General features: G+C 39.9%; 1 protein-coding gene across 1 annotated transcript in view; it reads right to left on the reverse strand.

The window, feature by feature from the left end:
* HCN1 (hyperpolarization activated cyclic nucleotide gated potassium channel 1) overlaps positions 1-25,691 on the reverse strand; it is a 300,393-nt gene that overhangs the window by 255,388 nt on the left and 19,314 nt on the right. The window contains exon 2 of the mRNA XM_034774682.1: positions 18,308-18,731. Coding sequence (XP_034630573.1) covers positions 18,308-18,731 — 424 coding nt within the window. The remainder of the gene's footprint in view (positions 1-18,307; positions 18,732-25,691) is intronic.

Genomic DNA, 25,691 nt, shown 5'->3' on the forward strand with positions numbered 1-25,691 from the left:
GAAGAGTAGTTGAAAATTTGTCTCAATAAAGCAGAGCTGTATGCAAAATTGAAACCTGGAGTGTGTGAGGTGAGCAGCAACTACCTTTACTCTGTCTGAATTTGGCACCATTTAATTGCTTGATCTGCCCTACTTTGCCCCCTGATTTTCAAAATGTGAGTCTCCCAAATTGCTCAGATATTTTGGTGATGGAGGTAAGCAGCTAGATTAGACAGGTATTTTGATTGCACACACTAATCAGGTATTTGCATGAATCAATAACCAGATAGAACTCTAAATAATCTGAATACACACTCATGGTAATTGCATGCATGAAATTATGTGTACATTTGTGTAAGCAGTTGTGCACAAGACTATGGAAAATCAGGAACTAAATATCTCCATGCTGATAATTTTCATGGACAAATAAGTTATACATGTAGCTTTCCCGATAATTTAAAGTTAAGAAACCTTTTTTACACACACACACACAAATCAATTATAGGTTATTCTAGTTTCTGTAATGCAATTTAAATAAAGTAAAATATGCTTCTCTAATATTAAGAAGATCATTAAACTTTAATATGTAAGTGTTAAAGTATGTCTAAATTCACTTACCTTGATAGTGCCCCTTTAACATTCAATTGAAAAAATAAGGTAAGTATAAAAATCATTGTATTAAAAAGTAATGCATGGTTCCTTTCTCCATCTCTATTAAGGTATAGAATATATATTGGTATTAGTGTAGCTAGTGCTGGAGCACCATTGTAGCATAGCCTTTTGAAATACTTATGAGCGTCCTCCATGGAAGAAAGAAGGGAAAATAGTGCCTCAGTGTTTTCATTTACTCTAGGCAGTTGAGTGATGAATTACTGTAATTCATTCAGAAGAATTTCTGCAGGAAGTCATAAAATTTCCATGGAAGTTATTGAGATACAAGCCACAAAAAAACTTTAGATGACTTCTCAATTTGTTTCTCATTTATGCTTCCCATTGCAAGCCACATCAAACAATACTGTGAAAATAAAATTAATCACTATCCAGACCATTTCATTAAATAGCTAAATAAAAAGAATTAGTAGGGATTTACTGGCTCTTGCCAACTCATTTGAATGTTAAATCAGGTTAACTATTAGATGGGACCAATTATCTAGTTTCAAGTATTTTAGTCAGAATTTTAGTCACTAGTGAATTAAAAATTAATGTACTATTTGAATTCATATGACATAGCAATTCCTATGCTGTCTGGTTTTAGACAAACTACTGATGTTCTGAAAGGTGATAAAGTCATTTTGGCAACCCTGGAGTTTGCCTTGGGGGGTTATTTTTGCTCCATTATTTGATAAGTATGGCTCCCCTCTGGATTGATAGTCAGACCTTGTTCATGTTATATAATGTGTGAAATGCTTCAGCTATATGACTACGGTTCAAAGCACATGTCTTGGGAATTTAAAAAAAATGTGAAATGTTCAAAAGGCAAAATAATTGGGCAGCACAACAGCAGTGAATTTGCCCATTATTTGTCAGATTGTGAATTGTTTGGTGAACATTTTATTGATCAATCTTTCAGTTTTTAAGATCGAGGCAGTTTTAAAATGTTAAGTTCCCCATCACATTTCTCCCCTCTCTCATTTTTGTGGACAAGACTTGAGAAAGAGAAAAAAGACAATCAATTGAAAGGTCTGTTTACAGCCCTAGTACAAAAATTTCAAACCTGGATGCAAGTTAGACTCCTAAATTTATATTTAGGCACCTAGGACAAGGTTTTCAAAGGTGCTTAAGAGTAAAACTTTCAAAAGCTTCTAGAAGATTTAATAGCCAAAGTCCCATTTTCAAAAGTGACCTAGATACTTAGGACCTATGACAGAGAGGCCCATTGGTGCCTGCTGGCAAAGGGTTCAATGTTGCATAACAGCAACTCCTAACAGGCCTGACAAACTCACTATACCTAGCACTCACTACACCTAGCTCACTATAACTACATGGTATTTATCCATAAACGATGTCATGTGTGGTCTTAAACGAATGCCAGGGTCACTCTGGTCATTAATATATTATGAAATGTATGTGCGAGTACTATGTAAAGAGTTAGGTATGTATACTAATATATATTCCTAAAATCTGTATTCTGGCAGTGTTGACAAACAGATTTCTGTCAGACAAAGGATGTATATTCACCTGTCTATCTCACTTCAGATATAAATTTAGCATTGTGAGCCAACACAATGGAAATTCTACTTATATAACAAGTTAATGGCGGAGGGGAAATCAACAGAGAGTCAAGACACTGGAGACTGAACCACAGGGGTTTGTCCAGTCTCTTAGGGCACCCAATGAACTTTAGAGAGTATAAGAAGACACCCCTTCATCTTTCACCAAAGAAATAAACAGACAGTGCATTTTACATTCATGAAAACAGAATCCAAATCAGCCTTGGTTAGAAACTCTGCAAAGGATATGTGGGGTGAGATAAGCTTCTTTAGACAAATGGTTAGACTGCTAACATGATTCCTAGAAAGCAGACTAAACTTCATGATTTTGTTTTATATGTAAGCCTTCTGTTTCCATTATTCTTACTCTATCTCTTAAATCTTAATGTGATAAAAAAAACAACCATACGTTTATTCGCTATAAATATAACTTAGTGCTGTGGTAATGTAAAAGGAGCTAATCCTGAGTTGAATCATTAAAGCTGGTGTGTATTCTGTTCCTTTGGGGAGAGCATACCTGACAGTACCGGGGGTGTTCAGTGGATGAGTGATTGAACCTATAGGCAAATGCTTCAAAAGGGGCACAGAGATTGGGCTGCACCTACTGTTTACCTGCAAGCAAAGTAAGGACTGGCCTTGCCCAAAGGAGATTGGGTGACTATTAGACTGGAATATCAGGAAGTTGACATCTGGTTAAGCACAAACAAGGCTTTCTCTCACAAGGGGATAACAAGGTGACTCAGTCCTGGGTACCCTGAGAACCACAACAGAAGCCTAAGACTTATTAGCTTTCAAAGTGCCTAAGTTACTTTTGAAAATGGGATTTAAATGACTTTGAAAATGTTATCTCGAGGTGACTTAGGGGCACAACTCCTTTTGAAAGTCACTAGAATTTGTACTTCTAAGGTTCACAGATTCCAAGGTCAGAAGGAACCATTGTGATCATCTAGTCTGACCTCTTATATAACACAGGCCATAGGACTTCACAAAATAATTCCTAGAGTATATTTTTTAGAAAAAAAATCCATTCTTGATGTAAAAATTGCCTGTGATGGAGAATCCACCATATCCCTGGGTAAACTGTTCGAATGGTTAATTACTCTCTCTGTTAAAAATATGCCTTATTTCCATTCTGAATTGGTCTAGCTTCAATTTCCAGTCATTGGGTCATGTTAAGCAACCAAAAATGCACATATATACCTAGTGGGATTTTCAACAGCATCTATTGAAATCAATGGGAGTTAAGCATCTCAGGGCTTCTGAAAAATCCAACTAGGCACCTGTGCACATCTTTAGATGCCTGGATACCTTAATAAATAATAATAATTAAATTAATAATACCACTGGCACTTTTTAAAAAATCTCACCCTAGGCACTTAAGTGTGGATCTAGGTATCTAACTAAAAGTACCTAAGTTTGAAAATGTTGGCCTCAGTTCATACTGCTTTCATCCTCTCCAAAGTTTTTGCCAAAAATGGAGCATGCAGTGTTGTTGTTTGGGAGCATCTGAGTCTCAGAAGTCAGAGACAGAAAAAGCCTAGTCCTACTCCTGCCCAGTGCTGACTTATTCCCTACAGTATATATGCAAGTGCTTTGTTTCAAGCAATGGGACTTCCACTTCTTCCCTTGGAAAATTATTTTGCACACATTGATGAATCTCACCTGCACATTATTCTATCTTAGGTGACATCTAATTTCTCTTCTTTTGTTAGTCGATCTCTGGGGCAGTGCGTATGGGTTCCCCCTTCAGCTCCTGGATACCTTGGCTGGTAAGCCCTCTTTGTGAAGTAAGCAGCACACGCTGTCCAGCAGGGTATCTCCACCATATCTTTATGCTCCAGGTACATCACAACATAGCTTCAATTATGTGAAGTCCCCCTTCCTGCTCCCTGGCACAGCTGTTTATATTGCTTCCCTTCTCTCAAAGCTAGTTACCTCATTAGCTCATCAGGCTCCCTATAGGTGCAAGCAGTCTCTTTTATTCTCACTACATCCGGTACCCTGGGTGTTCTAAGTGGCCAGGGTGCTGGGTTCCAAAATGCTCAATTTATAGCTGCTAACGGGACTCTGTCATAGGCAGAGAATTCATTTTTATCTGTATGTTAAAGTGCCATGCATCTCTATGGCACTGAATATGTAATACATTATTATACACAAACTCTAAACAATAATATTTTGAGGGAATGGAGGAAAACAACTCAATCCTTCACGGGGGAGTGGTGGATAGGCAGGCCATACTCACTGCTCCCCTTTCTCGCTAGCATCCATCAATGCATGATTTACATCCCCTTGCTGCTTATCTACTGCTGCTGTGTACTCTTTCACGATCACTCATTTGAAAGGCTGTCGGACAATTCATGTCTCTATCTGGAGAAGGAATTGACCACTTTGGGTTAAAAGTCAATAGGAACTGTTCTCCTAATTCAGTAAGGCACTTTGGGAAATCTCAGCCAAAGTCTCTCTGAGGCTCAAGAAGATAGATTCATTTTAAAATATACCTCTACTCTCTCTATCTGGGTTTCAAGCTTGCATCATAATTTTTTCACCAAAAGAAAGTTCAGCATTCATTTTGAAATATACTAACATTTTATTTAAAATAAAACATTTTAAAAAGCTCAAAAACAATGTTTCCTTTTAGGTCAAACAAAATGTTTTCTTCTACCTGAAGCAAGTCTTCCCCCCACCTCGCCAAACACAGTTTTCAGAATGGCCAAAAAAAAACATGAAAAAACCTCCCAGTTATTGTAGATTTTGGAGGGACTTATTGACGCTTCAGAAATTAGCCTCTGACTATTCTTAAAAAACTCTCACATTTAGGTTCATGTTTGTGTAAATATGCCCATATAATTTAGTTTGAGTTTAAAGCACATTAATTCATGCATTTGGGTCCTGCTCTGCATCTGATGCAGCACAATTACATGCCATCCTTGGCTCATGGAAGATTTTGAAATGTCACCCACAAAAATCAATGGATGGGAAATTTGGTAGGACCAGCAAGGAGCAGGAAGGGGGACTCGCTGAAAAAATCAGGGAGGGAATACTGCATGCTGGAGAAATGCAAGGGTGGCTGTTATTCCTCTATGGGCTCTCTGCCTCCCATTGGCCAGCCAGAGTCACTCTAAGTTGACTGATGCAATCACACAGCACTCTCCAAATGGTTTAATTCAAATCACTTCAGTTTTGTAGAAGAGCACTCTGCTTCCACTCTCTAGTATTAAAACAGTACCCTGTTCCCCAGTAAAGAAGCAATAGCACCAAATATTTAAATAAACAGTCCCAGCCATGCAGTTGTTATAAACTGATAAAATTCCACCATTATTGTAAAGTGACATACCTAGTATAAGATAATGGTGTACAAATACCCCTAACCAGCAGGTCCTAGTGACAAGCACACCATCCTGACCACCTCTCAGCTGCCTAAACCTTCCTGAGATGCCTGAGGCATTCCCCTCCCCAACAAAACCCATCTTCCACCACTGCTTTAACTATCCCTACCCTACACTCCCAAAACTCCAATCACCACAGCCATAAAAAAAGGTTTTCTGGTTTTTCTATTTTAAACCCCCCAAAAAAATCATTCTAATTGACAGCCCTTACTCAAAATAGACTCTATGATTATATAATCTTGGAATCTAATGCATCACTTTTTCATCCGTTAAGACATGACTGCTCTAATTTAAAACTAAAATGTGCACATCAACAGGACACTAGAGAGAAGTTAAAATTTCTTCCTACCCATCCTCTGACCATAAAGCCTTGTATAGCTAATGCTTACTGTATTATCTGTCCCTCAAATTTCATCATTTAGTAACTGTTCCCTGTAAAGGTGACTTGCTGCTTTTCTATAGATCACATGTTTCAGTGGATTATGAATCTCCCATTTCAATTTACACATCATGACACATCAGGTTGTCAAACAAGGTACATCTTTTTCTTCTGAAACAACACAAACTGGGTAAGCCATATTTAGATACTACATAGAATAGCCAAAGGGTATTGTTAAGCTCACTTGGAAGATATGTAGTTTAGCAGTTACAGAAAAAGAGCAAAGAAACCTAGAGGAGACCTGAATGCTCATTCACTTGACCTCTTCCTGCCTCAGTAAACCAAGATGTGACATTATATTAACAAAGGGAAAAAAAGCAAAGCATTAGCGAAAAGCAGATGCTAATTTGGGTTAAGCTATCATGAATTAATAAAATCAAAGGAAAGAGTCATTTTAACTGGTACCAACTAAAATATAAGAATTAAAATGCATAAAACCAACAAAGGGATATTGTTTAGGCTCCAAGGAACATAATCAAGAAAAACAAAAAAACAAAAATAATTCCCCCCGCACACATAGACACACACACTCCTCTGGTTCAAATGGAGCAAAAACACCTGAAAAATCCAACTCCTAGCAAGGAGGGACTGATAAACATCTGTCTCATTCTGTAGAGAATCAAATGAATGTGCATAACATTTGGTCACCACAGGGAGGGATCTCTCAGAAGATGCAGCAACCCTCATATAAGGCCTCAATTTTGCAAACATTTGCACAGTCTCATGGTTTTGCCAGTCACTGCCATAATTATATTTCTAACTTTAGCCAAGAACATTAACTTAGAAGTAAAGATTCTGTTATGTACACCATGTTGCCAGCACTCACTGTTGTATCAGGAGTAGGCTCGTAGAGTCATTTGATTATGTGAGAATCTCAAACTTGATTAATAAAAAGGACGTGTGCAGTCCTTATGGCTGTGAAGAAGTGCTTGGCAGGGCCGGCTCCAGGCACCAGCTTATAAAGCAGGTGCTTGGGGCGGCCAAGGGAGAGGGGTGGCATGTGCGGCAATTTGGGGGCGGCAGTTCCCTCACTCCCTCTAGGAGCGAAGGACCTGCTGCCGAACTGCCGCCGCCGATCGTGGCTTTTTTTTTTTTTTTTTTTGCTTGGGGCGGCAGAAATGCTGGAGCCAGCCCTGGTGCTTGAAAATGTTTGTCCTGAAGGTTCAAAATCCAGAAGTCAAATAAAAATAGACCCAACATTCTTTTCTAAACACTTAAGGTCAGCAGTACTGCATACAATAGTACTGTGCATTGTTTTAAGACTCTAACGCAGTGGTTCTCAAACTTTTGTACTGGTGACCCCTTTCACATAGCAAGCCTTTGAGTGAGACCCTCCCCCCTTATAAATTAAAAACACGTTTTTGTGTATTTAACACCATTATAAATGCTGGAGGCAAAACAGGACTTGGGGTGGAGGCTGACAGCTCGCGAACCCCCATGTAATAACCTTGCAACCGCCTGAGGGGTCCCACTCCCAACCCCCCAGTTTGAGAACCCCTGCTCTAACGTATGATAAAAATTCTGCATTGCCACAATGTACCTTCCTGTTTAACTTACAACCTGAACTTAAACTATTTTGCATGCATTACCCTTTTAATGAAAGTCATTCTACATACATTTTTTAACATAAAGCCTAAACTTCCTACAAAAGGCTTGCAAAGAGCACTGCTGAGTAGGCTTATCTGTACTACAAGCCTTGATTAGAGAAGGAATGAGAGGATCTCCTTCAAAGCTGCAGTCAAGACTATCCATATAGGTTTCAGGAAGAATCACAGCAAGCATGGAATCACTCACTACCTTAGGCAATCATCTGCACAAAAGAGATGAACAACATTGTTAATTTAAATGATCTTTTTTTAAAGTTTGGGTTGCATTTCATTTTCAAACCCAGGAAGACTCAGTTCTGATTATTTGCAAAAGTGATTGATAGGAATGACTGAGAAATGCTACTATAGGTAAGATACAGAGAGGCAGTGTAATAAATCCATGACTGCAGACAATGGACAATATTACTACAAAACCTACTACAGTCACACACATTCGGAGGGGAAAAAGCAGTACTGGAACCCTTGTCCTTCATTGCCAAAACAGAGGCATCGGCCATTTGAGCTAAAGTAAAACTCCCATAGTTGCTTGTACTATTAGGGCCTTCTCTGTGGCTGAGCTGCTACAGAAGACAATATTGCATACTTATACAAACACACACACACAAACTATAAATTACAGGAGGTCCCATTCAAATAATCACAGTGAAGAGTAAAAAGATTATGTAAGTAACCTTGCTCTGGCAATACCTCATAATGAAAATTTTAATTCTGTGGAGTAAAAGGAGGTTTTTTTCCCCTCACATCAGTGATTATACTTAAACCAGTACCATAAAGGGCAAAAAAATAAAAACAAGCATTTTATGGTCTTGCCAGTACTTTATTAATTACCTGCTATAAAACCAAACTGTGGTGTTCCTTTTTCACATCAGTTATTTCATCAGGGGGGCCACATGGACCAAAATTTAATAAGGCTTCTAATTCTATTTTCTAGCTACGTGGGTTTTCCTGAATTTCAAAAAATACAGTTCACTGCAAAGCATGTTACAGTATGTCCATAAACCATGAGTGCACATTTCTGCTCCAAAACTAAATTCTCCAGTTGGTTGGACCAGTGTAACTTCACTGAAGTCAATGGAGTTGTTCTGGTGTAACCGGAAGAGAATTTATCCCATTATATGCAAAATATAGGCAGTTCCACAGAAGAGCAAATAGTTGAGGGAAAAGAAAAAATTATGAACATGTCTCATTTGGAACACTAGCAGTTTAGTGAATATGGTACTGGTGTGTACTTTTATGTAATTATATAAATTAGACGGCTAACCACAAAACAGCAAAATTTAACATACTGGGAAAGGAGCTGAGATTTGTATACCTTTACATTCAGGGATTATTATTCATTGAGAAATTGTGCAGTTATTTGGTCACCTTTTGGATTCACTGATATTTTATTTATGAATTTATGTGGATTTCTAAAATATGCCTACACTTTCACTTCTAGCACATGTGGCATTTAAAAACATAAGTGAACCATACTCAATAAACCAAAAACATATTATGAACTCTCCTTCGCCCTTCCACCTATCTGATTTAATAAATACAACCCCCTTTTACTCACTTATAACTAGCCCAGCCCCTCCATGAGTGCCTGGGAAATGAGATGGACTTTGTACATAACCTGAAAGTCAACAGATTCTGGATTTATAGGATCAAGAGTGATGGATCAAGTACCTTAGCTGATTTCAAATGCTTTAAGAATCTCCTTGAGAGTCTGTCAAGGCTCAAAATCAAATTATAAATGAGTGCCAGCACTATGGCTTGCACCAAGAAGTGAACTAGCAGTTACTACAGCACATGAGCAAAATACATTCCCTACAGGAAACACAGCTAAGCAAGGCTAAGCAAGTTGTGTTCTGCATTGTGCACTACCGGGAGTTTCTAAATGGTCTTTTGGGGTAGCCCCAGGCAGAGGATAGTATGTAATCTGATCTTGATAACCACCTATGACAGAATACACCCTGTATTCACACCCTACACACTACTGTAATAATCTTTGTACCAAGTATGTCCTTGTCAGGTATCATTTGAAAATCAGTATTGTCCTGGTAAAGTATGTGTGGCAACATTGCATGTGAAGTTATAAGATTCCCCTGTGTTATTATACATGTGCCAACCCCCACAGCCCTGTCCATGCAGAAGTCAAATCTGTCCTAAACAAACGAATGAATGTATACTTGCCTTAATTTGCATTTACGGTAGCAGTGAGGGAAAACAAAGGAAGTTCATACAGATGGAAAAATCAGCAGAGAATATTCTCCCACATAGACTCCTTATCTCCTGGGTGTCAGCAAGAAATGTTTTCCAAGAGGGAGACTTGAAACTATGAAAAGGAGGACAAACAACCCCAAGGAACCCCTTTCTTCCCCCCCTGCCCATCGCTTTCACTGCACTTGAAGAAACAAAGGAAGCAGCTTTTGGATTCTGGGGGAGCAGTCCTGACTGAAAGAGTTTGGTCAGTAAGACTGCTTGGAAGTGTGTGATCAGAAAACTTTGCTTTGAATTTATGCCAGTGGGACAAGGCATAGCTCAGTTTGGTTTGAACATTGGCCTGCTAAACCCAGGATTGTGAGTTCAATCCTTGAGGGGGCCACTTAGGGATCTGGGGCAAAAATCAGTACCTGGTCCTGTTAGTGAAGGCAGGGGGCTGGACTTGATGACCTTTCGGGGTTCCTTCCAGCACTATGAGATAGGTATATCTCCATATATATAAAATATAGTTTAAGTTAAAAACCAGTTATCATTTTATCTTTATTTTTCTTGTAACCATTTCTGACTTTTATGCCTCATTACTTATATGCACTTAAAATCTCTCTCTTTGTAGTTAATAAACTTGTTTTATTGTTTTATCTAACCCAATGTATTCAAGTTGAAATGCCTAGGTAACTCCATTTGGGTTAACAAGTTGTGTGCATATTATTCCCTTAAAGGAATAATGGATTTATTGTGTTTGAGCTATCCAGGAGAGGGCTGGGCAATACAGGATATACATTTCTGGGGGAAGATCCAGGACTGAGGGTCTGGTGGGCTCACCCTGCAGCATACCCAAGGCTGGTAAGAGTCAAGGACTGGCTGCCTGGCTGCAGCACACACAGAGACACAGCTGGGAGCGATTTGCATGCTGAAGGCTGTTTGTGAGTAGTCCAGGTTGGAAGCTACAGCAGCAAGGTATTATAAAGGGCATTTGATGTTACAGGGCAAGGGTGACACAACTACTTATTAGTCTGGATTGTATCCTGGTATATCACACCACCATCATAGTCAGGTTCACATTCTAAAAAAAGGTTGAAACCTTCTAGCCAAATGCCAGTATGAAAAGTGAATTTTGGTGATGCCTGCTACCTGAACGTTCAGGAGCTTTGGGGACAAACTGCTCCAAATCAAGAGAGCCAAAATAAACTCTCTTAATTCTTCTGAATGCTTCTCCCAGGCTACAAGCATGAATCGTCTCAGATGTGAGCACCCATTACTGTGTGGCTTGTAAAAGTCAGCTATTACAACAATATAGCAAACAGAAAAACAGTAAGACATTTCTGTGGAGTTTTGACTTGCTCAGATGTAAGCGTTAGCGAAATCTATAATCCTCTTGACTCATTAAACTTGGGCAGTTCAGGCAAAATTAAAACCAGAGGTCACCCATACCTTATTGTGATTTTTGGCTTTACTTAAATTTATAGTTACTTTTGGTAACTGAATTTTGCAAAACTGCCTTCTTTGCCCATCCCTACTCAGATGAAATTAGCAGTTGGGTAGCCATTTTGAAATGTGTTTAAATCCCAAATAAACAGGTGTTTCAACATCACATAGATTTATGGTGCATTTCCAGGAATACAGTTTTATTTATTGTTAGTCTGGAAGGTGTTAGTGCCAACCATCAAGTTGGGTCTTTGACCTACAGAAAATCACAAACATGGTTAAAAGCCAGTGGGTGTGCTCAGCATGTTTCTTTCTGGCTAAATGGAAGGTGATTAAGCTCCTTTATGTACAGAGATCACTGGAAACAATAGAAGCCACCTCCCAAGTCAATGGACCAAAGAAGAACTGAACAGAAGTTTAGCATGTGGGCTTCCTCACTGCAAATGCAGGGGCTAGAGGATTGTTTGGCAAATCTTAGACACATGTTAAGGACAGAAAGGCAGGAGAAAAGTGAGTAGAGAGCAAGCGAAGCAGTCATGAGTAGGGCCCTACCAAATTCACGGCCATGAAAAATGCATCAGACTGTGAAATCTGGTCTCCCCCCCAATGAAATCTGGTCTTTTGTATGCTTTTTACCCTATACGATACAGATTTTATGGGACAGAACAGTGTTTCTCAAATTGGGGATTCTGTCTTAAAAAGGGATTTTCCGGGGGTCACAAGGTTATTTTAGGGGGGTCACAGTATTGCCACCCTTACTTCTGCACTGTTTTCAGAGCTGGGTGGCCAGAGAGTGCGGCTGTTGGCTGGGCGCCCAGCTCTTAAGGCAGCGCCCTTCCAGCAGCAGCACAGAAGTAAGGGTGGCAATACCCATTCCCTGCCACCCTTACTTCTGCGCTGCTGCCTTTAGAGATGGGCAGCCAGAGAGTGATGGCTGCTGACCGAGGGCCCAGCTTTGCAGGCAGCGGTGCAGAAGTAAGGGTGGCAACACCATACCATGCCCTTACTTCTGCGCTGCTGCTGGCAGAACCTCTGCCTTCAGAGTTGGGCTCCTGGCCAGCAGTCGCCACTCTCCAGCCGCCCAGCTCTGAAGGCAGTGCCACTGACAGCAGCAGCACAGAAATAAGGATAGCAGTACTGCAACCCTCCCTACAATAACCTTGTGACCTAACCACAACTCCTTTTTGGGTCAGGACCCCTACAATTACAACACCGTGAAATAACTGAAATCATGAAAATTTCAATTTTTAAAATCCTGTGACCGTGAAATTGACCAAAATTGACCATGAAATTGGTAGGGTCCTAGTCATGAGCCTGGTGCTGAGAGGGAGCAGAGAGGCAGAGCTCCTCAGGGCACAGAACTGACAGGAGGGGCAGTCTTAGAAATTGAAAGCAAAAACTGCCTTATATTGTTTGTTTCTATTATATTCAGGGAAACACGATTTTATATCCTTTTTTTAAAAAAATAAACAGCCTTGAACCAAAAAATATACCTGACTTGCATTATCAGATTTCTCCTCCTAACTGAAACAAACTTGAAAGGACCCAAATATTGGCTAAGCATTCAGGCTGAGGGAGCAATATTATTGATGCCTGTTCTGTAATTACAAGTAGCAATGCAAAAAAGCAATCTCTATGTCTATTACAAATCATGTTTTTAGAAGTACCTTGGTGAAGAAAGCAGCAGTTTGAAAGAAATTTATACAACCAAAATAGTTGAATACAAACTCAAGAGTAATATGCCAGATTCAAAATAAGAATTGAAAGTGCTGTCAGTAAAGTAGGAATTTTACAGAAAAACGTAAAGCCATGAGCCTAACATGAGTTATTCCCTACTTAATGGTCCATTCCCTCAAGATGATTGCACATTTTTTTGAATAGCTGATTAGTCCCATACAGACCTCTGACCTATCAAAAGTAAATAATTTGATCAACATATCCCCATTTTCTACTGGAAGCTTTACCATGAAAAATAATAGTTTTTAAATTTGTTAATTCAAATTCAATGAATATTTTAGGTGAACAAGTTTCCCCTATCAGTTTGCTTCTGAACTATTCATTGTGACAACTGTATTTGAGTATTCACTTCCCATGATTCAATATCTGTGCTGTGTGATCAGTCACTTAAATCACATACTATTGTCCCTTCTGTCTGATTCTTTGAATTCTATGAAGTTATACTAGGTAGAAATTTGGTCCAGTATTCTATATTTAATATTTTTGGAAGTGCATGCTGAGCTGTCAGAGAAGGAAAGGAACCTTTTGCCAAAAAGAATACATTGCATACTAATTCCCCCTTTTCTTTCAAAAATTTACTTACTTTAAAATTGTGTGGTTTTATTTAACAAGGTATCATCTGTTTACTGATGTATGGGTTGTAAGTGTAGGGTACTTTAGCCAAAGTAAAAAATAATAGGTCTAGGTTAATGCCAATTTATAAATAAAGAAACTAAATTCCTGTCAAATTATCAACTCCATCTTCGTTTAAATGTTTTCTCTCATTACCACTCATTGACTGACAGCGGTCTAACTCAGGGGTGGGCAAACTACAGCCTGGGGGCCACATCTGGCTCTCCAGATGTTTTAATCTGGCCCTCAAGCTCCCGCCAGGTAGTAGGGTTGGGGGCTTGCCCCGCTCCCCACGTGCTGTGGCTCCGCATGGCTCCAGGAAGCAGCGGCATGTCCCCGCTCTGGCTCCTATGTGTAGGGGCAGCCAGGGGGCTCTGCACGCTGGCCCCATCCCAAGCACTGCCCTCACAGCTCCCATTGGCCGGCAACCACGGCCAATGGGAGCTGCAGGGGCGGCTCCTGCAGACGGGGCAGTGTGCAGAGCTGCCTGGCCGCGCCTCTGCATAGGAGCCGGAGGGGGGACATGCCGCTGCTTCCAGGAGCTGCTTGAGATAAGCACTGCCTGGAGCCTGCACCCTGACCCCCTCCTGAACCTCAACCCACTGCCCCAGCCCTGATCCCACTTCCACCCTCTGAAACCCTCAGTCCCAGCCTGAAGCACCCATCTGCACCACCAAACCCTCATCCCCAGCGCCACCCCACCGCCTGTACCCCAAGATGGAGCCCTCCCCGTCCCCCGCATCCCAACTTCCTGCCCCACCCCAGAGCTCGCACCCCCAGCCAGAGGCCTCATCCCCTCCCGCACCCCAACCCCCAATTTCATGAGCATTCATGGCCTGCTATACAATTTCCATACCCAGATGTGGCCCTCGGGCCAAAAAGTTTGCCCACCCACTACTAACATTAACTATGCTCCTGTGACAGCATCCTGTCACTCAAATCCCCTTCAATATAGGTTAATTGGGACCTAACTGGAAGGTCAATCAACACAGCAGAGCTATTGCTCAGGGGCTAATTAGAGGGGGAAGAAATCCCAGCAGCTGTGAGCATATAAATTGAGAGGAAGGAAGCCCTGGGAAAGGGGAGAGCTGGAGGAAGGCAGAGCTGGCTGTTCGAGCCCCATTTCATTCCCCAGAAAAAAGTGGGGGAGTTTGCTTAGTTTAGCTTAGCTTATAAATATATGTAAATAGTACGATAGGTGGCAGCCTACTGGAACAACAAAATACAACATGGTGGTGGTGAAGGAGACCTGAAGTATTGTGTCCTGTACTTAATCTTTAAGGATTCTCAGGAGACACCCCATGACAGCTAGTCAGAATTTATATAAATTATACTGCAGGCTGCAGCTGTGTTCCTTCATAATGGTTCGTGGTTAAAGGGAAATCTTCAACATTACACACATTACTGTCTCAAAATTGCTAAATGTGGCTATTAGCAGCTGGATACTAAATTATGTAAAAATGAACAAAGAAAGGAGAGTATGTGAACCTGTGTGAAAAATATCAAATAAAAATCCTTTTATAGTTGCAGCCTATTCATCTTAGAGTTCTGGGGATATCCCAAACAATTCCAACCTGTCTTTTGTAGCTTAGATTATAAAAGAATCTCAGTGGGATCAGTGTTATTATACAAACTTGTTTGTCTATTACTCTGTTTTCCTGAGCGCATTCTGTTGGCAGTTTATTAAAATAAGGAATCACTTATAGCCCTTCTGGTGTTTTTGGCCTAGTATTCACCATTCTTGATCCAAATATGTAGTATTTCAGATTTTTCTAAATCACATTTAAAATCCCACATCAGCCCATATGCAAAAAGGATCAAATCCTTTAATTTGTATACAGAGAAACAGGTTTTAATTTTGTGTCATCAACAAAGTTAACAATTGTTCTCTCTCATGCCTGTGCATGCACGCTCCTAATGCAGTGTAAATAAATACCAGCAAAGGTCTGAGCACTCTGAGGGACCATACCGCTAATGTTCTTTCAAGCACAGCTCATTCTACACTTAAACTATCTTTGTTTCCTTTTAAGCTGTTATCATATCCTAATGTACAGTCTATAATCTGTAGCTGAGATAATCATGTAGAACACTGTCAAAGACTTCACTAAATTTAAAATAGCAATATGGTATTAGAGGACATGAAAGCAAAGTATGAAAATCCATGAGGAACTTTACTAAAATGTCAAAAAAATGCATAGAATGGGAAAAGAAATATTTTTCATTGGATGAATGTTATTCATGTATTCATCAATATTTACGGTGACAATTTCTGATTTAGTCCACATTGTTAAGACATCTGTACATTTTCAAGGTCATTGGGACCTTTTTAAAAAAAATCAAAATATTTGTTTTTTAAAAACCAATATGAATAGCATGTTTTAGATTCTTTTTCTGTCTTCCTAGTGGTTCTCAGATATTAAGGTGATAAGCATGGTAGAAATTCCCAGAGAAATGGACTACCACTGCTTATAACCAAAGAAACACAAAAATTGTCAACCCAAAAACATTTCTGAGGATTCACAAGTGGAATCAAGGAAGAAGTAACATGGCAGCCCAAGAGAGCTTGTTTGCCCTGGGGATTCTCAGTGGCTGCCAGCTGTAAACTAGATGGAGCATCTACTCAATTATCTTTGCTTTGGACTCATTTCTCTGTTTGTTGTCAGGTGTTTTTTTGTTTGTTTTTGTTTTTTTGGTGGGAAGGAATGTTGTTTGTGCCAGTTTATTGGCCAACAGAGATGATACAAAACATTTGCCTTTTGGAAGAGAAACCTTTCTGAGTACAAACGTTATGTCCCTATATTGGATTTGAGATCTCACGTCTATTATATTGATTTAAAAATATTGTGTTTGCTCATAAATTGGAAATTAGTAATTTTACTAATCATTTGTGGCATCATGATTTGTAGCATGTCATTAACCTATTTTGATCTGAACCAAATTAATGTCATTGAAAACAATTCACAAGAATATCCCTCTAGAAAAAACGGCAGAGGTAAAAGCAAAGGTTTATGGGAGGCCTGCAAGAGTTTCTTAATCACTTGCCATAGCTAAACTGAGTACAAGAGTACAGTGTATTGTTAACATTTCAATAATAACTACACTGTAATACAGTATCACCTACCATGTCATTCAAGAAGGCAAAAATAAGCAGTTTTCACAAAGAAAATTTAGGGACTGAGTCCAACTGGTACTGAGCATCAGCAGCTCTCATCAACCTGCATGGGATTTCTGTTTTCCACCCATCACCACTAGCTTGAACAAGGGTTTTATACTGTACTCTACACCTCTCAGTGCCAGGCCTTTAACTCAAACTGATCTGTTTGCTGGATATTATGGACAAACTTAGTGTTGTTTTTTTTAAAGGAGCAGGAGAATCTAGTGCACTGAAAAGGGTACAGCTGATAAACATATGAGATGGAAAGGGCACCATAATATCCTACAGCATTCATTTCACAAAAATATTTTTTAGTCACAAAACCTTCTTCAGGTTTCTTACTCAACAGAAGTCTTAACAGTCAGTTATATTTTATTGTTACTTTTGGCAGTTCCCCACACTTAAAAAATAAACAACAACAAAAACAAAACACTCATGGTCTGCAATTTCAAAAATGGATATAAGAAAGAAACTAAATGACTGATTTGTAATGAAAGCCTTCCCAAATACATTTTCCTGGCTATAGTTATATTTCCTGGCATGCCAAATACTAGGGAATGCCATTCATTCCTGGAACTCTGGAAAGGTAACCTCTGTCAAGTTGACAGATAGCATGAGATCATTTCCCAAAGTATTACTTTTGGAAGTGGGTAGGTAAGAAGGAGCTAACTCAAGATTGTGGCAATCACCATTTTTAAACAAGGTCAGTATTCAAAATATTCAACCTACACACAAGACTTCATACATTTGTATTCCAAGAGACCTGCTAGATTGGAAATGCTTTCCATTTTCACTGTCATAAGATGGAAAGTGTAACACATAGTCAAAGTTAAAACATCCAGGATTAACACAAGGGTTTAGCTGTGCAGGTCCTATTAATTTTTATGGGCATCAAACCACAGTGAGCGTCTAGTTTGCATCTGGAAGCGAGTCTCCCAGCCTGGGTCGACAGACTTGGATTGCCTGGGGTCATGCTAGCATGATAAAAATATCTGTATAGACATTGTGGCTCAGGATCTCAAGCCTGGGGACTGGTGGGGTGGACTTGCAAGCCCAAGTTCCAGCCCAAGCTACAATGTCTACACAGCTATTTTTGGCCTGCGAGCATAAGCCCCACCAATGCAAGTCTGTCAACCTAAGCTGAGAGGCTCGTTCCCAGATGCCATGCAGACATACCCTAAATTGTTTGAAACAAATGGGGGACAGTATAAAGAAATAGTTTTACCAGACAGGATTCCAACTGACCCCTGAATTTTACAACAGAGTCTCATTCTGAGCCCCTGCTCACACACAGACTCTTCTGCCATATATACTCTACACTTCTCTATATAGAGAGAAACTGGTAACACCAGTATGTCTTCGTCATACAAACAGGCACATCAACTAGCCCTTATGTGTAAATAATCTGAATGGGCAATGAAGATGCCTTTTTCTGAGTCATAGATTTCATGATTCTCCATGCCCAGTTTATCTATAGCTCTTTAAAGAGTTCTAATTCTTCATTTTTAAAGGAATAGAATGTTAGTGAATGGATATATAAATATATGTCTTACCTCCTCCCACTGGTGTATGTATCGAATTAATCTCGAAAGACGTAATAAACGTAACAGGCTGAGGATTTTTGTAAATCTCACAATGCGAAGTGCTCTAGCCGTCTTGTAAACCTCTGAATCCATCCCTTTTTCTACAATGAGAAAAATATAATCCACTGGTATTGATGAGATGAAGTCAACCACAAACCAGCTTTTTAAGTAATTCATTTTGATGACCTTAGGATCCAGTATTATTTCAGAGCTGTCTTCATTGACAGTCCCAGTTCTAAAATTCATGATCAAGTCCAATAGAAAAACAGTGTCTGATGCCACATTGAAAATAATCCATGGTGTTGTTGTTTGTTCTGTAAAGAATGTGATTCCAACTGGTATGATGACAAGATTTCCAACCATCATTATAAGCATTATTAAGTCCCAGTAAAACCTACAAGAAATAAAAACAACAAATAGAATTATGGATGCAGTTATAAAATAAAAAACATCAATTTAATATTGAGTATCTATATTATAAGCCCTTTGGGACCAGGTTCTTGTCTTTGCAGCTGTCTGTAAAGAACCTGGCACACTGTAGGCAATATGCAAATCAGTGGCAGCTTTGCCTAAGAGAGGACTACATGATGAGACCCATATACAATATTATCTCCTCTGTGTATTTTATTTATTCTATTAAGGCTATGAGAGTTCTTTCTTTTAAGCCATTTGAAACATGCACCATCACTGTAAAGACTAATAATTATATAAAAATTACACAATCTGCCTACTAGTGATTGGCATCTGAGATAAATGCAGGATTGTGACAAGGCATTAGTTTATTCCCTCCATAGCATATCTAAAAGGTGAATATGTAATTCAGTAGATTTCCCCAGACTTCCTGTCAAAACCTATCAGTATGTTTACATAAAAAGTGCTGATGCCTGGTGTCAATCATGACTGCTTTAGCAAACTAATTAAGTTCTTTCTTGCCTTCCATTCAAATGGAAACCCAAAATCTAGCAGATAACATACTAAGTATACTCATGCCATGACTGCACTGGAAAAAAACAGTAAACCCAGAAGCAAAAATAAGTCCCAAACAACAACATCCAAATCTTCACCCATTTTTTCAACCTGAACAAAACTTTTTTGGGGTACTAAAATATTTGGACAGTAGAGCTGGGAAAAATACTTTTGGAAAATAATTTATTCACTCTAAAATGCAGCATTGGTTAACCAGAAATAATTAATGAATTTATGTGGAGTTCACCTAATATTTTCAGCCAAACTGAAAAGTTTTGGAAATGTCATAGAATCATAGAATATCAGAGTTGGGAGGGACCTCAAGAGGTCATCTAGTCCAACCCGCTGCTCAAAGCAGGACCAATTCCCAGCTAAATCATCCCAGCCAGGGCTTTGTCAAATGGAACATTTTGTTTTCATCCAACTTGAAAATTGTCCTTTCAATTTTGGGCATTTTGATGAAAAAGCAAAGTAAGATGATAATTACAAAATGGCCTGGGGACAGAGAAGAGAAGAAGGAAACCTCCCTTATAACTTTTATCCTGGTGGTTAGGGAACACAGGACACTGGAATATTCTGATATGGGTCATTCTCAATCTCTCCTGTTGAAGCTGTCCCACTTTGTCTAACTAAGTAGTCATAAGAGCAGAGACTTGGACCTCCCACATGCTAAGTGAATGCCCTGATCACTAGGCTATACAGATTCATTCTCACTCTCTTCCCCTGGCCCAATGACTACGAATTGCCACCATGAATGACAAAAGTCATTGGAACAGCTTCAACAGGAGAGATGAAGAAAGACCAGTACCTAAACATCCAATAGCCAGTAGTTTGATCATTCATCTGGGAGGTGGGAAACCCATTTTCAAATCACTTCTGTGGCTGAGATGGTAGTTGACCTGGGAGCTCGCACATCTGGGGTGAGGTCCCCAGCTAGCAGGCTGAAAGTTCTAATTGTTAGCCTTCTCCATTTTGTGAATCTAGGCCTGTTTTGATTTTGTCAAAATGCCCAAAGTCTAAATGAAAAATGTTGAGTTGGGTCAAAACAAGATGTTTTGTTTCAATTCAACTTGAAGGTTTTTTTACCTTTTGATTTGCTGAAAATTTCTAAATATTTTTGGTTCAATTAAATGTTATGATTTCTCAGAATTGACAGTGAACTGAAAAATCCATTATTCACGCAGCTGTACTGAATAGTTTTAGGTACTCCCATGTCAGAATCCCACTAGTTCCATCTTCTAGATGCCTGGTGCGTAGCATATTACTCCATACTGCAACAGAAATACCCAGAAAGGCTCTGCTGGCCATTCTACCGCCAATGTTTCTTGACCTTTAACATTTTGAGGCTGAGAATTATCCCCGATTGTGGTGTATCAGTTAGGGTTACCATACGTCCGGATTTTCCCGGACATGTCCGGCTTTTTGGGCTCCAAATCCCCGTCCGGGGGGAAATCCCAAAAAGCCGGACATGTCCGGGAAAATCGGGACGTATGGTAACCCTAACTGATACACCACAATCGGGGATAATTCTCAGCCTCAAAATGTTAAAGGTCAAGAAACATTGGCGGTAGAATGGCCAGCAGAGCCTTTCTGGGTATTTCTGTTGCAGTATGGAGTAATATGCTACGCACCAGGCATCTAGAAGATGGAACTAGTGGGATTCTGACATGGGAGTACCTAAAACTATTCAGTACAGCTGCGTGAATAATGGATTTTTCAGTTCACTGTCAATTCTGAGAAATCATAACATTTAATTGAACCAAAAATATTTAGAAATTTTCAGCAAATCAAAAGGTAAAAAAACCTTCAAGTTGAATTGAAACAAAACATCTTGTTTNCGGGTGCCGGGCCGGACCGGGGGCTCGGCCGGCGGTGCTCGGGGGGGCCCGGTGCCGGGCCGGGCCGGGGACTCGGGTGCCGGGTCGGGGACTCGGCCGGCGGTGCCGGGCCGGGGTCTCGGGGGACGGGCTGGGGACCTGCGGTGCCGGGGGTGGGCCGCGCCGCCGCCGCCTCCTCCCCCCCCCCCCTTACCTGCTTCGGGCTTCCCGCGACTCAAATGTTCGCGGGAAGCAGGGGAGGGGGCGGAGACTTTGGGGAGGGAGCGGGGTTGGGGCGGGAGCGGGGGCGGGGCGGGGTTGGGGCCCCTTTAAAGTGTCCTCCTTTCGGAGGCACTAAATATGGTAACCCTAGTATCAGTCTCAAATCCTGAATGTTTACTGCAGAAATGGGAGTCAGGCCGGTAACCTGCCATACAGAACATGCATCCATTGGGTTTGGGATGGAAGGGCTTCAGGCTGGGACTTTAAGTAGAGGGCTGCATGACTTTTCTATGGGACACAACTCAAGGGAAGGTAGGCTTTGTGTCAAAGAGGACAGAAATTGGAAAGGAATAGTTCCACGTCTTAAGGAACATAAGAACAGCCATACTGGGTCAGATCAATGGCCCATCTAACCCAGTATCCCGGCTATGACAGTGGCCAGTGCAAGATTCTCCAGAGGGAATGAACATAAGAGGACAATTTTGAGTAGTCCATCCCCTGTCATCCAGTACCAACTTGTGGCAGTTGGATAGGGACAACTGGAGCATGGGGATGTGGGACCTATCCTCCAAGAACTTATCTAATTCTTTCTTTGAACCCAGTTACACTTTTGGCCTTCACAACATACCATGGCAACAAGTTAAACAGGTTGACCATGTGTTGTGTGAAGAAGTACTTCCTTTTGTTTGTTTTAAATTTGCTGCCTATTAATTTGGATACATTATATAGGGTCAGAAGACAAATGATCTAACTAATTATACAAAGGACTAAAATCAACTAAGCAACAGAGGGTCCTGTGGCACCTTTAAGACTAACAGAAGTATAGCAGCATAAGCTTTCGTGGGTGAATGCCCACTTCATCAGACTTAAGTTCTTTCTTGCCTTCCATCCAAATGGAAACCCAAAATCTAGCAGATAACACACTAAGTATACTCATGCCATGACTGCACTGGAAAAAAACAGTAAACCCAGAAGCAAAAATAAGACCCAAACAACAACATCCAAATCTTCAAACAACTTGCGTCTCATGAAGTGGGCATTCACCCACGAAAGCTTATGCTCCTATACTTCTGTTAGTCTTAAAGGTGCCAGAGGACCCTCTGTTGCATTTTACAGATTCAGACTAAAATGGCTACCCCTCTGATATTAAAAACAACTAGAAAGTGCACCATCGGGCAACCAGAAAGATTCCATAAGCTAAAAAATCTTTGCTCCAACAAAAGTCAAAAGAGATTAGTCTTTATTATCAAAGTATCTTTAAAATGAAATTCAAAAATTCACACAGAACAGACTCTTGCAAGTAATTCCCTCTATTTCATGCACTCTTATTTCTTTCTGGTGCATTTGAAACCTTGCTATAAACAAAGCATGAAAGCAAAACTTACAAAATGTTCCAATTTTTTCCAGACAAATTGTGGCTCCAATTTGATTAACACCTTGATAACACTGCTGGTAAGGTGCACATTCATTGGAGTAAATGCTTTACAGTCCATTATCAAAACTAGTACAAAGGATCTTGAGTTTATACAACAATAGGGTTGTTGGACATGCTAGAACTGCCGCATAGATGAGAAAGCTGTTCTACTTTCACATACAATAGTGCTATAGCTCATAATTACCATCCCTGCAATCACTTCTACAAAATTATCTCCCAAAGTGATTTAACTGCTTTGAGAGCATTTATGAACTTTGCCAAGAAATCCTGAATAATCACATAGCATAAGCACATTTATCTATGGTTCACTCCTAAACAAGCCATTGCTTGACTTCTAATTGACCTGGAAGTTTAAGAGCCACAGGAAGTAGTTATATAACTAAGACTAACCGAGCCAAACAAAATCCAGAATGCTGAATGGAGAAATTTCATCCCAGAACAATCCAATGTATAAATGGATTAATTATACGTTGTGATTATGCAGACCACTATGCTCTTCCTTGCACTGAATGTCAGCAAAAATTTATATCAAAATCAGAGTTTATAGCACAAAATAAGATAAAAAAAAATCTAGACTATAGGATTGTATCAAAGTTCTGAATATTTTTTATTCCACAAAATATAATGTGATCTGATTAGTTATTAAGAAAATGGATGACTATCTCATTTTGAAAGTATTCATTTTTCCTTTAGAAAATTCTCTGGTACACTTCTGTTTGTTCTGTATTGTGTATCTTTCTCTCAGGAGAGATGGGCTGGCTAGACATGCCCCACCCCCTTGCATCTAGAGTCATAGATTCTAAGGCCAAAAGGGATCATTGTGATCATGTAGTCTGACCTCCTATATAGCACAGGCCATGAAGCTTCCCCAAAATAATCCCTAGAGCAGATCTTTTAAAAAAACATCCGATCTTGATTTTAAAATGGTCAGTGATGAAGAATCCTCCGTGACCCTTGGTAAATTGTTCCAATGGTTAATTCCTCATCATCATCATGTTCCTGTTACGCCTCTGGCGTTTAGGGTAGTGACGAAGCTCCTCCACTCCTGTCTGTTTCTGGCAGGTCTTTCAATGGTTCCCCAGCTGTGCCCATTTTTTCAGCTCGGCTTCCACAGCTCTTCACCATGTTGTTTTCGAGTGGCCTCGTTTTCACTTGTCTTCAGATGTCCATCTTATTGCTACTCTGGTGATGGAATCAGTTTCTATCTGAAGCAGATGACCGATCCATCTCCAGCGCCTCCTAGCAATGATGGTGCTCAGATCCTCTTGGCTGCACTGTGTCAATAGATCTTGGTTTGAGATTGTTCTGGGCCAAAAGATATGGATTTTTCTGAGGCAGATTGTATGGAATGAAGACAGTTTGGACATGTCATACTTTCTCATGGTTAATTATCCTAAGTCAAAAATTTACACCTTATTTACAGTCTGAATTTGTCTAGCTTCAACTTCCACTTGCTGGATCATGTCAGATGGACTTCTTCAGTTATCAAATATGTTTTTCCTGTCTAGGTACTTATAGACTGTAATCAGGTCACCCCTTAATCTTCTCTTTGTTAGATTGAGCTCCTTGAGTCTATCACCATAAACCATGCTTTCTAACCTTTGAATCTTTCTTGTGGCTCTTCTCTGAATCCTCTCCAATTTATCAACATCCTTCTTGAATTGTGGGAACTAGAACTGGACACGGTATTCTAGCAGCAATCACACCAGCATTAAATACAGAGGTAAAATAATCTCTCTACTACTATCTGAGAGTCCCCTGTGTATGCATCCCAGGATTGCATTAGCTCTTTTCGCTACAGCATCACACTGGGAGCTCATGTTCTGCTGATTATCTACCACAACCACGAAATCTTTTTTAGAATCTTTTTCTACAGCCTCTACTGCAGAACGGCAAAGGAAGTAAATAGAAAGTAATAAAGTGCATTTCCTACCGACAGTGTCAGACCATTCTACTGTTCAGGTAAGAGAGTGTATGCTCAAATGCTTCACGAGGCAGTTCTGTGAGCTGCCACTAGAACAGAGAGAGCATTTCAATTTAAAACATCTTTATTTTTTGTAAACCAAACCCTTGTCTTGAAAATTTAGAATTCCATGAATCCTATAAAGACTCTTCTGAACTTAGTACAACTATAAGCTTTTATAAGAGGAGAATTTGAGAAGAACCAGTGCTGTATCTCATTATATTTGTAGTGTAAAATTCAATTTGATTCATTATTTTGAAAACATCATAGTAGAAACAGCAGTTTGCAGGTGGTGTTCAGGGACAGGTAAATGGATGGGTGTGTTATGCCAGAAACTTCTGAAGTAAGTTCCCTCCCTCTGCTGGGGAACAACTACGACAGCTCTGCTGTTGCTTTATATCCTCGAGCTAGTGGGACAAGTCAGGATATCCCTGTGCCTAATCCAGAGTTATTTGACTTGGAACTAGGGTGTAGATAGGGTAAGGTCTAAAAGTCCAATAAGAAAAAAAAAGCATCCAAGAATTTTACGACAGTGCTTTGGGAGTATTAATATAAAGATACAGAAATATTGCAGTAAAGAGTAATTAGAGCCAAATGAACTTAAAAAATATCTGTGCTGAGTCCCAGAGGTTCTAATTTCTGAGCTTTTACATGGCACCTCAGCAATAGCCACAATGTAGTTATGGGTCTGTCGGCATTTTCTCTGGAACACTCTTATTCAAGGTTTAAAAATTAAGTCCAGTAAAGGTCCTTTGGACCTAACTGAACATTTGTATCTCTATACCTAAAATTTCAGTTTCATTATCTGCGATTGTCAGTATTCTATATATGTTATTGTGCCTGTTAAAATATTTTATATTTATTACAGGTGGGGCTGTTAGCACTACCTATTAAGGTTGCTTTATACTTCCCCTAATAGACCCAGTTTTCAGTTGTTTATAACTTTGCCAA

This window comes from Trachemys scripta, chromosome 6 (assembly GCF_013100865.1).
Source record: "Trachemys scripta elegans isolate TJP31775 chromosome 6, CAS_Tse_1.0, whole genome shotgun sequence".
NCBI classification, from domain to species: Eukaryota; Metazoa; Chordata; order Testudines; family Emydidae; genus Trachemys; species Trachemys scripta.